Raw genomic sequence first — 15,192 nt, 5'->3', positions numbered from 1 at the left:
TCACCATGTCTTCAACTGAGATGAGTAAGTGGAATGACTGCTCTGCAGGAAACAGAATGAAAGGGGAATCCACAGGCGTCAACTGAACTGAGACACTGTGTTATCAGCTGGGATCATGAGTTCCTCCTTTATTTTGATAAACTTCCTTGCAACTTCCTTCCTTGCAACTTCCTTCCTTTGGATATACTTGCTTGCAACTAAAATCCTACTTTTTCTAAAGGAGGAGATGGCTTCAGTCAGGTTGTCATGGTTTGCACAGCATGAGTTTGGTTGTGATAGGAAAGAGGAGACAGATTATTTTAGTAGGAAGGTGAAAGGGAGCCAGGAGTGTCTCTGGCAATCCCACCAAAACCAGCTTTGCATATGTGGACCCTTAGTTACTTAGGAAAGCAGGCAGATGGGGCCAATACCCTCTAGCAAGTAGCTGTTTTGAAAACTCCCAGTGGACTTCCCAGGTTTTGTGTGTCTAATTGCTTCTCACAGTATCTTTGACACAACACAGTCCAAACCTCTTATTTAAAATAAAATGCTATTCTCAGCTCAGTCTCATTCCAAATTGCTGACCTTGCTCAGACTGCTGCTCCTGAAGGAATGAGTTGTGTGACTTCTGTCACCTGGGAAATGCTGTCTTACCAGCTTTCACATGGCACCTATTTACACAGGGAATAAATTAGTGATTCATACTGATACACCCTTCTTGATGAGAGGCCTTGGAATCTTCTCTGAGAAAGAGGTGTGAGGTAATTTTCTACTCCAAACAATTTGGTCCTTCAGTTGTGTAGATACATCCCCATTATGTTGCCTGATTCTCACCAGACAGGCTTTCTCCTGGATGGTTTACTTTTTACTCACCTGATCTAATGTTGTTTGAGACACAGAATATTCTTCAATATGCAAATTTTCCTTATTGGAGATTATTAATCGAAAAATCTTAGCCAGAGAGGAAGAGCAAATCTGATACTGCAGCATGTTGTAGTGTTTCTCTCTCTGTAAACTCCCTGGAAAGTTGATGTGTATGAATTGCTCAGCAGGAGTAGTATCTGGAGGCAGCCCAGACTTTGGAGATTTGATTTTCAGGGTGACAATGTAGCCATCTCCAAACCTGGGAAGGACATGTGGATTTAGGAGTTGGATGAAGAGGTGGTTTCGTCATTCAGGAAGGAAATTAGTTTTCTACAGCTATGAAAACAGTAACAGTTTATGAGAGATACTGCATAACATCCAGCTTTTTAGGAAGCCCTGTATTTGTCCTGCAGAAGTGGTATGTAGCATAACAGAGTTGAAATGAGATCTGGTCAGATTGTCTAATGTACGACAGAGCTTAACCCAGAAATAGGTCTGGTTAAACATTGAATTGCTTGTATTAAGAATGGTACATGTCACATACACTAAGTTTTCCCATTAAAAACCACCATAAAAATATTCTACTTACTTGTATTTTAGCTCCTGAATTGTGCCTAGGCATTTGAAGGTACCTTGTACCATGATGGCCAAACGAGTACAGAGGGCTTCACATTCTTCCATACTTTGAAAATAGAGAACAGATATTTGAGATAAACGCCAGCAGATGAACTTCAGCTGCTTTTGGATTCTGAATTCTAACTGTTTTTACCTGTGTGAGGTTAGAACCACTGCTCGCCCATCTCTGAGCACACCAACAATAGAGTCCCACAGGAGGCGCCGGGACTGAGGGTCCATTCCGGTGGTTGGTTCATCCTGTAATAGAAATGTTAAGACAATCAGAATCAGATAAAAAAGGGAAAATCTGTTTAGAATCAAGTAAATTTTTGGACCATAGCATATAATTGCTTCTCCACAGTAACCTCTGCCTTGAGAAAGCACATAGACTTTGAGAAGCGCATGAGTGAGTGGATACCGAGGGACTTCTTGGCACAAAGCAGTAAGGAAATAATTACAAGGACCTGCAGTAAGAATATAATGCTGTCTGTGTAGGGCATAGCTACAGGGAAGGGAGTGCCTTTTCTGGGCAACAGTGAGTTCTCACCAAGTAGTCTTACTTGCATAAACATACAGGACATTGCTCAATCCAAGAAACTAGTGAAGTCACTCTGATTTACACCAGCAAAGGATCTGATCCTGCATAAATCAGCTAACCCAGTAAGTAACAAAAAATGTAAAAAAAATCTAGGGTAGAAAAATTTTCATTGAACATCTTGTCTTAAGAAATTATGAGAAAGCACTTTATCTGACTGTTTACTACATACAGGCAGAATACATGTAAAGGCATATTAAATGGTACAAGGAACCATGCTACTACAATGTATTAAAACACTTCTTCATAGATTTTACAAAAGTGACTGACTAAAAGTCATAGACATACAAATTAAGGTGGTAGAATATAATTTTTGTAGTAATTTCATATAGAATTTCCCTTTTGATATGCAATTATCTGATCACTTATTTGGCAAGAACTACATTTCAGCATTTGTATAGTTTAGTATAATTTGTATAATTTATTCCAAAGATATTAAAGGCTGCAAAAGGGTAGCTATCTTCCTCTGTTCTTCTGGATAAAGCAGCGAGGTTTATATGTTGGAAGATCATCTTTTACATCAGTGGCTACACTCTGACAAGAAAAGGCCAACTGAAACTAAACAATGGTTTAAATTCAGATTTTTCTGGATTATAGATTTTTTTCTCAACACATTGAGAAAAATGTTGAAGGTCTTTCTTTTGCAATCACTTGCAATCCACTGGAAACATAGTTATGCATCCCAGTCTATGCCGGAAATTAACTCGAAATTACACTGAAGTAGCTGTAAGCTGCGGGCAGAAAGCAGCTTGCAAGGCCTTTGTAGCTCTTCAGCATGTAGTGTTATGAGATGTTATATTGAACTAGCCCAGGGCTGTGTTTCCATGACACTTACTAGCAAGACGAGTGGTGGGCAGCCTATCAGGGCAATGGCAGTGGAGAGCTTGCGCTTGTTGCCACCACTGTAGGTCCCTGCCAGGTGGTCTGCGTACATAGGAAGTCCCAGCTTCTGGATGCCCCATTCAGCAACCTGTGAGAAAGACCATCTATTTCACACAGCAGCTAATTGCTGAACAGGATTGCTGATACATCCCTCTTCTGGTAGAAACATGACAGTCTGCTGGGTTTTAGCACATTCCTTTTAGAACTGGACCCGAGAAGTACAAAATATTTATGATGATGATGGGACTTCTGACTACCTGAGGGAAAGCCATAAAGCAGCCTCAGCTGTAGACTTCTATCTGTGCAATGATTTATATTATTTTCTTCTGGAATCTTCTTCATGTTTTCTTTCCAATACATACACAGCTTTAAAGACAAGAGCAAAACAGAAACCATTGCCATTCTGAGTCACAGGAATTGCATCTTTAGCCTTCCACTGTTGGTGCCACGGATTTGCAAGTACCATTAATGCCTGGGAACCTGCATTTGATAGTGTGGTCTTGTTACTTAACTGTCCAAATGACAGAAACCACTCCCAGGACTTCAATACACAGAATAACAAGTCCACTTTGGAAATTCTGGCCCTTGGCATGTTAAGAACACAGTTAATAATCACAAATATCACTGTAGCTATCAAAAGCAAGACTACTTTACCCTCTTGATTTCTTCTGCTGGAACCCCCCGCAAGCGTGCATATAGGTAGAGGTGTTCTCGTCCTGTGAGCAGGTCATCAATGGCATCAAACTGAGGACAGTACCCCATGTTTTGGTGGACTTTAGAAATGTGGGTCAATACACTAGGGAAACAAAGAAAAGAGTTGTAGTTCTGTAATACTAGCTCTAAGACAAAGAACAGTTCAAATAAAATCTTTATTTTCTGGGGCAACAACTCTTGTAAGAGGAGAATTAATTCTTCTTGATAAAATGTCCAACTAAAATACCTGTCTGTACATAAGAGCAAGGAGTATATTGTTGCCTTAAGTCAGCTCAGTCCTGGTTAAAAGTGTAAGCCCATTTCCCCTCAACCATTTTCTTGTTAAAGTATAGGCTAACTTAATGAGAAGGTCTTTAAAAAGCCACCCAGGTCTTATTTTTTTAAAACAGTGTTTATTTCTAGAAGAAAAAAAAGCAGTTATTTCAACTCAGAGTGTGGTCACTAGCAACAGACAGGCAGGACACAAGGCTAACACTTCGATGGTAGTAGGAAAAGTACAAAATCACAGAATGGGGGGGCTCTGGAGGTTATCTTGTCCACTGACCCTGCTCGGGCAGAGTCACCTAGAACAGGGTGCTGGCAACGAGAAAGTTACTGTTCAACTCACACCAGTGGACAATCAATCAAATCCCAACTACACCTAACAAGCCAAGGCACACATCCTGGAAGTAAACTAACATAAGTGCATACCAGATCACACTGTAATAACTTACGACATTATGCCAGCACTGTGTAAACAAAGATGCTAGAAACAGCCAGAGAAAAATCCCAAAGCTCAGATCAAAATACCCTGTTGGATGGGTTATCTTATGTTTGGGAACTCTTGCCACTAGATATGATTGCCTTGTCCCACTGTTAGCATTACTACAACTTACCCACAGATTTTACAAGAGTGTTAAAGGTATCAAATACAGTTGTGTGTTAGCTGTGATCTCGGTGCCATAGAGCTGCTGGATCATTGAGAGGGTGATCTGGACAGCTCGATGCTGGTAAATGGACTGTCACAGGGGTTTTTTTAAGGTACTTACCTATTGCCAGCCACTACAGCATCTCCAGATGTCACATCAGTATCTCCAGTCAGCATTTTGAATGTTGTTGTTTTGCCAGCGCCATTCACTCCCAAAAGGCCAAAGCACTAAATTGCAAAAGTTATCATATTCTTTAATATTTCCAACTTGCAAATCAGCAGGGGCATAAAATCTGAACTGATCCATGGAATGTAATCTAGTGTTACTGAACAACCTACCTCTCCGGGACGGATGCCAACACAGAGTCTGTCCACTGCAGGCTTGCGTTGACCTGCATAAATCTATATTGATGGAGGGAGGAAAAAAAAGGAAAGTTCCTATTTCAAGACATCTACAGGAATGAAAATCATCTGAACTTTTTAGTTCAATGCTATTGGGATAAGGCAACTTTAGAACTAAAACAGGAGTAAATATTTGTTTCACTCTTCTCAAAATACTACCTTGGTCAGTTCTTGTAATTTTAAGATATCAGTTGTGTTTCCTCCATTCATAATTCTTTTTCTTTCTTCTGCAACATCCTCGTCTTCATTAATAATAGGTGACATGGCAGTCTCAGCAAACCTGGAAAACCCCAAGATACTGAGTTGCCCTGGGTTCAGTTAGAATAACAGTGTAAAACAGTGGCTAATCTGCTGCCAAAAATGTGACTGGTGGAAGCAGTGGGGTTGAAACACGAGAAGCCTTGACCTTTAAAGTTAATCTCTAAATGCTAAAAAAGGAGGAAATGGCTTGCTCAAAAGAACATGCATTGTCAGTCACTGATATGACAATAACCTGCCCCTTGGCCACAGCTTTCACTATTTGGCTACTCTCAGTAGCTAGTGATGGTTCTTCTACGGAAGTTGAGGTTTTGAGTAGATCTCTTTGCAAGACAGTATTTTTATAATTGTACCAATTGTTGCTCTTGTTGGCAATCTTGAACAGGAGTGAATGACCCACTCACAGCCGGTAGGTGGCTGTTTTCATCAAGGGGGAGGCGCATTTGTAAAGCAAAGAGGGGAAGTTCACAGAATGTCCAGGATTCAGCTGTCCTGTGCCTTAGACTAGAATTGCTGTCTCGGGATGTCAGGCTAGTACCTCATAGTACTAGCTAGTAGCTAGCCTGACTGGTACTGAGGACACTACTGAGGAAACTTTCCTGGTAATTTTATAATCTCACTATTATAGTGTCTTAAACTAAAAAATTACATTAAAATCTTAATTCAAGAAAATTAATTTCTTTAATAAAATATTTTTAAATACTCTTAAGATAATGCAGATTTGTAAATACTTTATTGAATCAGGATATCAATAAATTAAGATAAGATCAGCTAAGTAAATAGAAAGCAAAAAAGGCTTAGAGAAAAATTAAGAAAAAGAAAAAAAGGATATAGAGAATAACAAAGATAGTCATCCTTTTAATAAAGGAACATTAATAGAACTTTTAGACATACCATCTTGTGGAGAACAAATGGTGTTGCATAAGGAGATTCAGAATGAAGAACACAACTCCTTGAAGAGCCATGGCAACCAGGTTCTTTCCAACAAAGTCCCACTGAAAGGGATCAGAAACATGCTCCTCACCTTTGGAGAAAGAGCACCAGAAAGGAAGGTGAAATACTGCTGAAAAACCCCTCTGCTTCTCAGAACAAAAAGCATAATCATAATGATTTACTGTATTTTATTTGCTCATGACCAGGCAATGGTTTTAATTTCCCAGTCTTAGAAAGATTCTTAACAAAATGCATTCCAAGTTCAGCTGCTGCACGGGAGTAAAAATAAATATAATCTCTCTGAATAGACACTAATGTGGATATCATTACACAAAACTTGCATGGATTATGTGAAAATACACACATGTTATGAGTAAAAACAGATGAATTCTGCTGCATGACTGTTCTTTTAATAAGTTATCTGATATCAAAGACAACCATATCCCAAGAGAATGCATTTGAAGAACAACAGTTGCTTTAAACATTAACTGAGGTATTCAAATGAAATGAAAAAATAAATCCTCCTGTAATGATTTAAGGTCTTCCAAACAAAGGATAAAAAGACACCAGAGTCTGACACTGAATGAATGGGTTCATTTCCAGAGTAGACTACTGGTTGGGCCATGGACTTCTGGCAGCACTATCAGATTCCTTCAGAGAGGGTGAACTTTCATACTCCTCATCCATCTGATGCTGGAAGAGGTGAAAATTTCAGAAACCTCTACTACTTTTCTGAGTTAATCCTTCCAAACATCTCATCCAAGGTCAGGACATGTGACCCTGTCATAACTTGTTTCTTATTGGCTTTACTTACCAAACCTTGCATATACTTCAGTCACAGCTTGGTTCATGGCCAAGTCAATGAGTCCACGGCCCAAGCAAAAATGTGGGAGGATAAGCAGCACATTTTTCAATGTTTTATTAAACTTTAGCAAAGACTGTAAGAAACAGAAACAACATAATCTGTTTAAATCAGACCTGTTTAAGAAAACATAGCAACCTAAGTGAAAAGTTTTTTGTCATGTCAGAGAAACTGGATGTTCTGTTCTTAAAACAGAGAAAACAGAGTACTTACCAAGTTACACTCAAACCAACATAAAACACAATCAACAGAATCCTGGCATACACTGCACCAGGCAAGGTGCTTGTGAAAAACTGGCAATGGGGGGAGAAATTAGTCTTTGTAATGAAGTATTTCCCTATGTAGCAGAGGTAAAGGAATTCTGGTGGTAATATGTAAAGCTGCTATGGGGCTGTGTTTTGGATTTACACTGAAAAAAGGGTTGATAACACAACAGGGATGTTATTTTACAGGGATGTTTAGCTGTTTCCGAGCAGCACTTGCAGAGACAACACCTTTTCTGTGCCTTACCTTACCCCCCTAGCAGGGATGCTGGGGGTGCACAAGGAGTTGGGAGGGGACACCGCTTGGACAGCTGACCCCAACTGACCCAAGGGATATCCCAGACCATATGGAGTCATGCTCAGCACATAATGTTGGGAGAAGAAGAAGAAAGAGGGGAATGTTCCGTTACAGCATTTGTCTTCCAAAGTCATCATTATGTGTGATGGAGCCCTGCTTCCCTGGAGATGGCTGAACATGTGCCTGCCGATGGGAAGGGGTGAATGAATTCCTTGTGTTGCTTGGCTTGTGTGTGCAGCTTTTGCTTTATCTGTTAAACTGTCTTTATTTCAACCTATGAGTTTTCTCACTTTTAATTGTCTGATTCTCTACCCCATTCCATGAGGTGGGGAATTGGATTGCAGAGTGAGTGAGTGAGTGGCCGTGTGGTGCTTGGTTGACATGGGATTAAGCCGTGACAATAGTCAGGGCTGCCACAATACTGACAAGTGCTGGTGTCTGGGCATGACTACACCAGGGTGTTGGTGCAATGAGGAGATGCCTGAAACAGAGTTAAGTGTCAGCAGCAGTCAAGCTGCATCGGCACTGAATCCTCAGAAGGGCCATCTTCCCCATGGAAATAGTGGCTGCAACAGAGACATGTTTTGAGAGGTAACCATGCTGCCCTGATGTCCTGTAGTCTGAATGGCACTAGATTGAACCCTGTGCCATCAAGTTGTGAATGCAGGACAAGCAGAGACAGAAAGTACTGTCAAATTGGCTCTTGAAAACATATATTTAACCCAGATCTGTTTCTCTTTTGCAGCAAATAAAAATGCTTTGATCAGCACAGAGTGTTTGAAAATGCACTATCAGTAATGATAGCTAATTGGTCTGCTGTCAGATTGGGTGTCAAACGTAGTGGCCAGAGCTTCAACAACTGTGGAGGCAATAGCATACGAGCACTGTGGGGTGCATACTATCCTGTGAGATAGTAGCACATACAAGCCGACAGCACTTTGTAAACTGATCTCTTAGCCTTTCTAAGAACTAATTTTGGCACTTGCTGTATTCTATCACCTTTCTGGTGGTGGTAAATAATTTTCAGGCAATTCTCAAAATGCTACGCTAAGCAGAACATCTCCTCTAACACAATAACTACCAGGAGTAAGTGCTACCATCTACATCTTCCCATACAACACAAGCTGCAGAAGAAAGCACAAAGTGCCATGTCTTGACCTTCCCAACTGTGAAAGTATACAGACATTTGCTTGTAGGTATAAAAAACACTCAGTGTTGTTCCTTGTGTGTGCAGCCCTAGATATTAATTTCTCTGAGTCACTTCTCTGGGTTACTCTGCTCACCTGTACCTGCAGTTACTCAGCAAGTTTCTCACTTGTTTGCTGCCAGAAAAAATGGCAAGGTAGAGAAGGACAGTTACTGTTAGGGATGTCTATGCTTGGAAGTTCTTTGCACACCTCTTTAAATCCGGAGAGCAATGAAAACATGTATCGAGCATGGCCAAATTTTGGTAATGGGGGGGCCACAGGGGTGGCTTCTCTGAGAAGCTGCTGGAAGCTTCTCTCATGTCCAGCAGAGCCAATCCCTGGCAGCTCCCAAGATGGATGTGCTGCTGGCCAAGGCTGGGCCAATTAGGAATGGTGGTAATGCCTCTGTGATAATATACTTTAGAAGAAATCAACCCAAAAATTGATTCTGCAGTTATAATTGCAGCCAGAAAAACACAGGGTGAGAATATGTGAGAGGAACAGCTATGCAGACACCAAGGTCAGTGGAGAAGGAGGGGGAGGACGTGCTCCAGGTGCTGGAGCTGAGATTCCTCTGCAAGCCATGGTGATGACCATGGCAAGGCAGCTGTGCCCCTGCCATTCATGGGGTCCGCAGGGATGCAGAGATCCACCTGCAGCCCATGGAAGAGACCCATGCTAGAGCAGGTGGATGCCTGAGAAGGAGGCTGTGACCCATAGAGAGAGGAGTCCATGCTGGAGCAGCCTGTCCTTGAGGGATTGCACCCTGTGGAAGAGTGACCCATGCTGCAGCAGTCTGGGGAGGTCTGTTGCCTGTGGGATAGACTCACATTGCAGAAGTTTGCAGAGAACTGCTGCTCGTGAGATGGACTCATGTTGGAGAAGTTCATGGAGAACTGTCTCCTGTGGAAGTGACCCCCACAGTGGAGGAAGGGAAGGACTTCTCTGCCTAAGTAGTGGGAGAAACAACTGGTGGATGGACTGACCATAACCCCCATTCCCTGTCTCACTGTGCCACTCAGGGAGGAGGTAGAGTTGGAAAGAAGGGAAGGCTGGGGAGAAGGTGATTTTTTTAGATCTTATTTTACTTCTCATTATCCTGCTCTCATTTTTTTAATAATAAATTCAACTAGTATCCCTAATATTTGCCCATATTTGGTGAGTGATCTCTCCTTAACTCACAAAGCCTTCATTATATTTCTCTCCCCTGTGGAGAGGTGTGAGAGAGAGGTTTTGGTGGGTGCCTGGCATCCAGCCAGCATCAACCCACTGCAAAACATTACTTACCGGGTTATTTTCAAATAATTCCAGGATGAAGGTAATGGCACTGCTGTTGATTCCCACAAAGAGATTAATACAAGACAATGCAACGTAAGCAGTGCTGGGGATACTGAAGAAAGAAGAAGCAGGGTACATCATGGGAATTACTGCCCATCTGCATGCAAGAAATAGAAAAAACTATGATAACTTCTCAGTATTATGTCAGTTGGCCTAAAGAGAATGCAAAGCTGAGCTTTCTTCCCATCCGAAGTGTAACAAAATGGTGTAACCAACCAGCAATCCACCACAGTATTTTCTCCCTGGTTACTACATAAGATTTTTTTATGCTTAGTGGTTTTTTATTATTATTAAAATTATTATTATTAAAATTCAGGGCAATAGACACTGCTAAAATTGAGAAAACTTAATGCTAGCAGGGTGGCTATCACCCCAGGTATCCTTGCACATTTCAGTGGATTGTAGACCAAGAAGGACAAACAAAGAAATGCTGAATGCTGAAAGATACTTTAGTATTGACTGTGAATGTGGTAAATGAACAACCACTAAATTCCTACACGATGTACAAGGAAGAAAGCAGCAAACTGAACAAATATATTTTCTTGTATGGGTCACATTTAATACTTAAAAATGCAAGGCAGGAAGTGACTAAAGAATCTCTTTTGCAGCATGTGGCCAGACAGACTCTGTAAATATCCCATAGAAGAATCCAGTTTTAACCTGTTTTGGATCCACTCAGTGCTATTCTTCAAAGCTGGATTCCACTAATTACTGAGCTCAGTAACAGGAAGTCACTTCTATGTGAAAGACAGGGCCCACCTGCAGGAATAACCTTGAACACTCACCCATACAGGAGCAGCAAGGCAACGAGCACAGGGAGATTGGTCGGAGAGGCGTATGCTTTCTTGTTGAATCCAGCAAATATAGCCACAACCATTCCAGCACTCAGTGCATAATTCACCTGCCAGAGCACAAGGTGTAAGACCTGAGAAGGGCTGCAAACATATCCAGATCCTACATATCATTCCAAAAGGATTTAATATTGAGGAACATCAGAATTTGAGTCAGACTAGTCACACTGAACCTTTTGGATAGGTCCCTGCAATATTCAGCATTTCTCTAAGACATCTTTTATTGTACTGTTCATAAAAAATACAACATATATTGTTGTTTCTTAGATTATGGTTTGTGAATCAATTATTTCATAGCCTGCTTCCCACAAAAAGGGGCCATGGGTATGCAAGGGAAGTGCAGTTTCTGGTGATGCAAACAAAAGCTGTGTAGGATGGAAAAGCTAGTTACTTGAGCCACATTCCTGGGAAGAAGCTAGTGTGAGTATGCTTGGCCACTGCTCCATTTCTCTGTGTGGTATTAGTAGCACTATTCTACTGCAATGCACAGAATTCCCATGCAGAATGGAAGGTAGCGTTTCACAGAACCGCTAACACCACTTAATGCCTTTGCATCATGCTGTCAAGGGCAACAGCCAAGCAGAATTCCTGACAAGGAAGCTGCTGTGAACAGCAGGGAACAAGAACTCTGAGATCTGCTTCTTTTCCCTCATTTACTAAAATAATGCTTTGCTTTAACTTCTCCTGAGAGAACACCTTCCAAATCCTGAAGAGTTTTGGGCTTTTCAAATACTGATTTTCTTTTCTGTCTAATTTTTTTCAATTCGATGTTCATTCTTTTCTTAGTGCATAATTCCTTGGTTGCTTTCTTGGTTGCAAAGGCAAGGCCAGAGAACCAACCCTTGTTATGCCTTAGCCAGCCAAAGAATTTTCTCTTTTATGACCAAGTGGCTGGAGGAGTACCAGGAGGGAAGCTGAGCCCTGTCTAAGCAAGTCTGGACCTGTGGTATAAAACTTTTCGGAATAACACAGTGACCACAATACAGTGACCTAAATGAATATGCCATTTTAGACACCCTAGACTATTTTGTCAGGCCATAGATACTGTTTCACCAGGCTGTGAATCTTCCCCACTTAGGTTTCTTGAATATCTTGAAATATGTTTTGGTTCTTCTAGAGGACAGGAGTGACTAGCACAAGGCAATGAGGCTTTTCCCTGCTATAGTAAATTGTACTTTATTATTTATTCAGTTGTAAGGACTGGAAATCCTAAGACTATAAAAAATACAGTTTCATTAGTTGACTAATGAGTTGTTCACTTGAATTGATTTCTACATCTGTAATTAGCTCAGAGGCCAGATCCTAAGCATGCTCTCTGAGAAACACTTAAAAGAAATGAATGCTTTGCAATGCTTAGAATCACCTTCACTTGATTCACTGGTTAGCCCTCAGTTCATGCACACCCAGGATAATCAGAGGCTGTCAGTCAGACCAGCAGTTACTTACTATGTCCCACATGAAGTTAGTTACCCAATAGATAACAGGGCTCACACCACTGACAAACTGGAGGTGCTTGGCTTTTGTTACACGTTCTTGGATCAGGTATAAAACAAAACTGGCTGGTATAAAGGACATGGCAAAAATCACACAGATGGCAACAACAGCATCCACTGAAGTTGTCAGTCTACAACAGAGCACAAGAAGGGACCGTGAGCAAGGGAATGGATGCAACGCAACACTATATTAGCATCTGGGGACTCTGGAGGGTGCTTTAAGATCTAGAAGTAGCAAGGCTGCTTTTTAAGTAGAAGATTTCCCCAAAATGTGAATAGCTAAATATGCTAAAAAACATGTGCTAAAAACACATGTACTAAAACACATGTTTAAAAACAACTTTTCCAGGTTGCTTTGGGGATCGTAGCTAACAAATAAGGCACTATTCCCTGATCTTTTACTTGCTTTATATGACTCAGTTTGACAGCCCTTTCCATGTGGGGCATCTCAAACAAGACATTTAGGCACAATAGCCAAAGTGCTCTGGAAGCAGGGAAAAGAGAAAAAGGCAAGTTGAAGATAGTGAGATGAAGCACAGATTTTGCCTCTGTGCTATAATGCAAAGTTTTCAGTTTCATTGAATTATGATCTTAATAGGAGAGTGAAAACTCTTGTCTTTCTAGGGATCTCTTTTTCAAGAAATTATGACTTTCAGAATCTGGAATACACCAACCCTACTACATGCCACTGAAAATCTACCTGCGTGCTGTCCTTGGCACCAGGAGAGGGGTTGTTAACTACTTGACCTGTAGTCAATTATGGACAAGTTCTCATTCCATTTTTTATTACATGTTTTATTTCAGAAGTAAATGTATTGGATTTGGAGCATGAACAAAGATTTCAGAATCGTTGTGCTTGGGAATCAACAGAAACATGCAATAATGTATAACCAATGTTCATAGTTCCTATGTGGGATGGGAATGAACTCTTATGGGAATATAATGAGACATGAATATATTCTTGTTTAGAATAAAAACTTCAGAGAACAGCTTCCACATTCTGTCAGTTGAAATCTTTCTCCTCAGAGTGTGAGTATGCTGGAAGTTGCAAGCTGCCAGGTGAGGGAGGGGTAAAAGCCAGAAGCAGAGCACAAGCAGACTTACACAGTGACTTCAGAGAGTTGCTCCTTGGTGAGGTTCAGAGGATGGTTTATAGCAGTGATCCCATGTTCCTCAGGGGCTTGGCCAGTCCTCAGATTAGCTCTGAGGATTGCATTATTTGCTATATTGAGGAAACTAACCATAGCATGCCATCCTTTATTGTTAAACCACACCTGAAAGAGTCAGAAATCACGGATTAATTTAAGAAGCCTTCACTGAGCTATGGGAGAAGATTTGGCTGCCTTTTATCTGCTTTGGTGGGCAGGGGTGAATGCAGCACCAGGAACTCATAGTTCCCAGGCACAGTAATGCAGGAGGAGCTCACATACTATGCTTTTAAAAGCATTGGACAACTACTGTCACGGGATTTTATAGAACCACATTTTAGGATTTAGTGTGCTACTCAAAGTTTTTAGGATAGCAAGTAATACTAAGAAAATGATTTTAAAAAATCTCCCATTTGAAATACTATGAGTAAGAATTACCTGTAACATGAGATACAGGGTTAATACCAAGTTATTTCTAAAGTGTATAATTTCAGCTCTTCTTGCATTTGGGAATACCACCAGCAGTATTCTCATAATTTGAAGTCTATGTCAAGAAAGTCTGTGAGTTAGCAGACTAATTCCAGCAAATACCTTAATATTATCTTCAGTTTCCATGTATTTAAGGAAATTAGGGATTTCTTTAGCAGCAGCCAGTGAAGTTTGTCCCTAAAACAAAAAAGAAAAAGCTAAAGATCAGCGCTCTAGGTGAAATCTAATGCTGCAGTAACCATGCTTTAGTAAGGGACCAAAAAACAAAAAAACAGAATTAAAAATCTTTCTTACTCCTGTCACATTCATCATTTGGCCAAGATCACTTAAAAAATCAATAATTTGATCTCCAGAAATGTGAAGGACTGGAAGTCTTCCTCCTACAGAAATTCCTCCATATCTAGTAAAGAGAAAAATATCATCAATAACTCCTACCACACACCCATAACTGTACATTAATGGAAATACTAAAACCCCACTTAATGCAGGTTTTATTTCTATACATCACATACTTCAGGTATAACAGTTTCTACTCTTTTTCTAACAAGTTGCATTAGGTCTTTATCTTTATTATTTACAAATAATAGAAGCTCTATCTGTTTCTGAGAGATTTATGCCAGGATCCTGAGAAAATTATTTAGATAGAAGATTTGGAGAAAACAGTGATTACTATAGAACAAAATCTTTAAATCAAGATAATTGCCATATATTGGTTTAGACTGCATGGAGGACTAGGGACAGCATAGACCTCAGTTAAAATTTCTGATGCTCTGAGAGGAGCTGTTATTCACCAGTGTCAGTACCAGGCAGCACTCCATAATGATAAATACTATTGCACAAGATGAACTGAAGCCTAATCCCATAGAAAGCAATGGTTGCACATGAACAAGCAGATATTCCATGAAGAAAGGCAGTCATCCAGCTGCTATCTTTGAAGTGAACTCCTATTGCTGGTGAAAAATGAAATAATTTTATGCTTCAGGCTAACCAGATTCTTTCTAAGCTCAGTAACTGCAGTGTAGACATCACACTGGGCTTAGCTGATATCTCTACCTAAGTGAACTAGTGGAATCTGGTTTATAACTACTGCACATGTACAGAGCAGGCAGGAGAA

At 40.6% G+C, this 15,192-nt stretch overlaps 1 protein-coding gene across 9 annotated transcripts in view; it reads right to left on the bottom strand.

Moving 5' to 3' along the window:
• Positions 1 to 15,192, bottom strand: part of ABCA4 (ATP binding cassette subfamily A member 4) — a 77,899-nt gene that overhangs the window by 1,451 nt on the left and 61,256 nt on the right. For all 9 annotated transcript variants that reach the window (XM_017729879.1, XM_017729874.1, XM_017729878.1 and 6 more), the window contains 16 exons: positions 14,373 to 14,478; positions 14,181 to 14,255; positions 13,546 to 13,715; positions 12,395 to 12,572; positions 10,883 to 10,998; positions 10,047 to 10,194; positions 6,964 to 7,087; positions 6,111 to 6,240; positions 5,118 to 5,238; positions 4,896 to 4,958; positions 4,678 to 4,784; positions 3,590 to 3,731; positions 2,889 to 3,023; positions 1,613 to 1,716; positions 1,433 to 1,525; positions 853 to 1,102 (listed from right to left, as the gene is read on the bottom strand). In XM_017729879.1, coding sequence (XP_017585368.1) covers positions 853 to 1,102; positions 1,433 to 1,525; positions 1,613 to 1,716; positions 2,889 to 3,023; positions 3,590 to 3,731; positions 4,678 to 4,784; positions 4,896 to 4,958; positions 5,118 to 5,238; positions 6,111 to 6,240; positions 6,964 to 7,087; positions 10,047 to 10,194; positions 10,883 to 10,998; positions 12,395 to 12,572; positions 13,546 to 13,715; positions 14,181 to 14,255; positions 14,373 to 14,478 — 2,062 coding nt within the window. The remainder of the gene's footprint in view (positions 1 to 852; positions 1,103 to 1,432; positions 1,526 to 1,612; positions 1,717 to 2,888; positions 3,024 to 3,589; positions 3,732 to 4,677; positions 4,785 to 4,895; positions 4,959 to 5,117; positions 5,239 to 6,110; positions 6,241 to 6,963; positions 7,088 to 10,046; positions 10,195 to 10,882; positions 10,999 to 12,394; positions 12,573 to 13,545; positions 13,716 to 14,180; positions 14,256 to 14,372; positions 14,479 to 15,192) is intronic.

This window comes from Corvus brachyrhynchos, unplaced genomic scaffold (assembly GCF_000691975.1).
Source record: "Corvus brachyrhynchos isolate BGI_N302 unplaced genomic scaffold, ASM69197v1 scaffold101, whole genome shotgun sequence".
NCBI lineage: Eukaryota > Metazoa > Chordata > Aves > Passeriformes > Corvidae > Corvus > Corvus brachyrhynchos.
The sequence above is the reverse complement of the archived record's forward strand: the minus strand, read 5'-3'. Positions and strand labels throughout refer to the sequence as shown.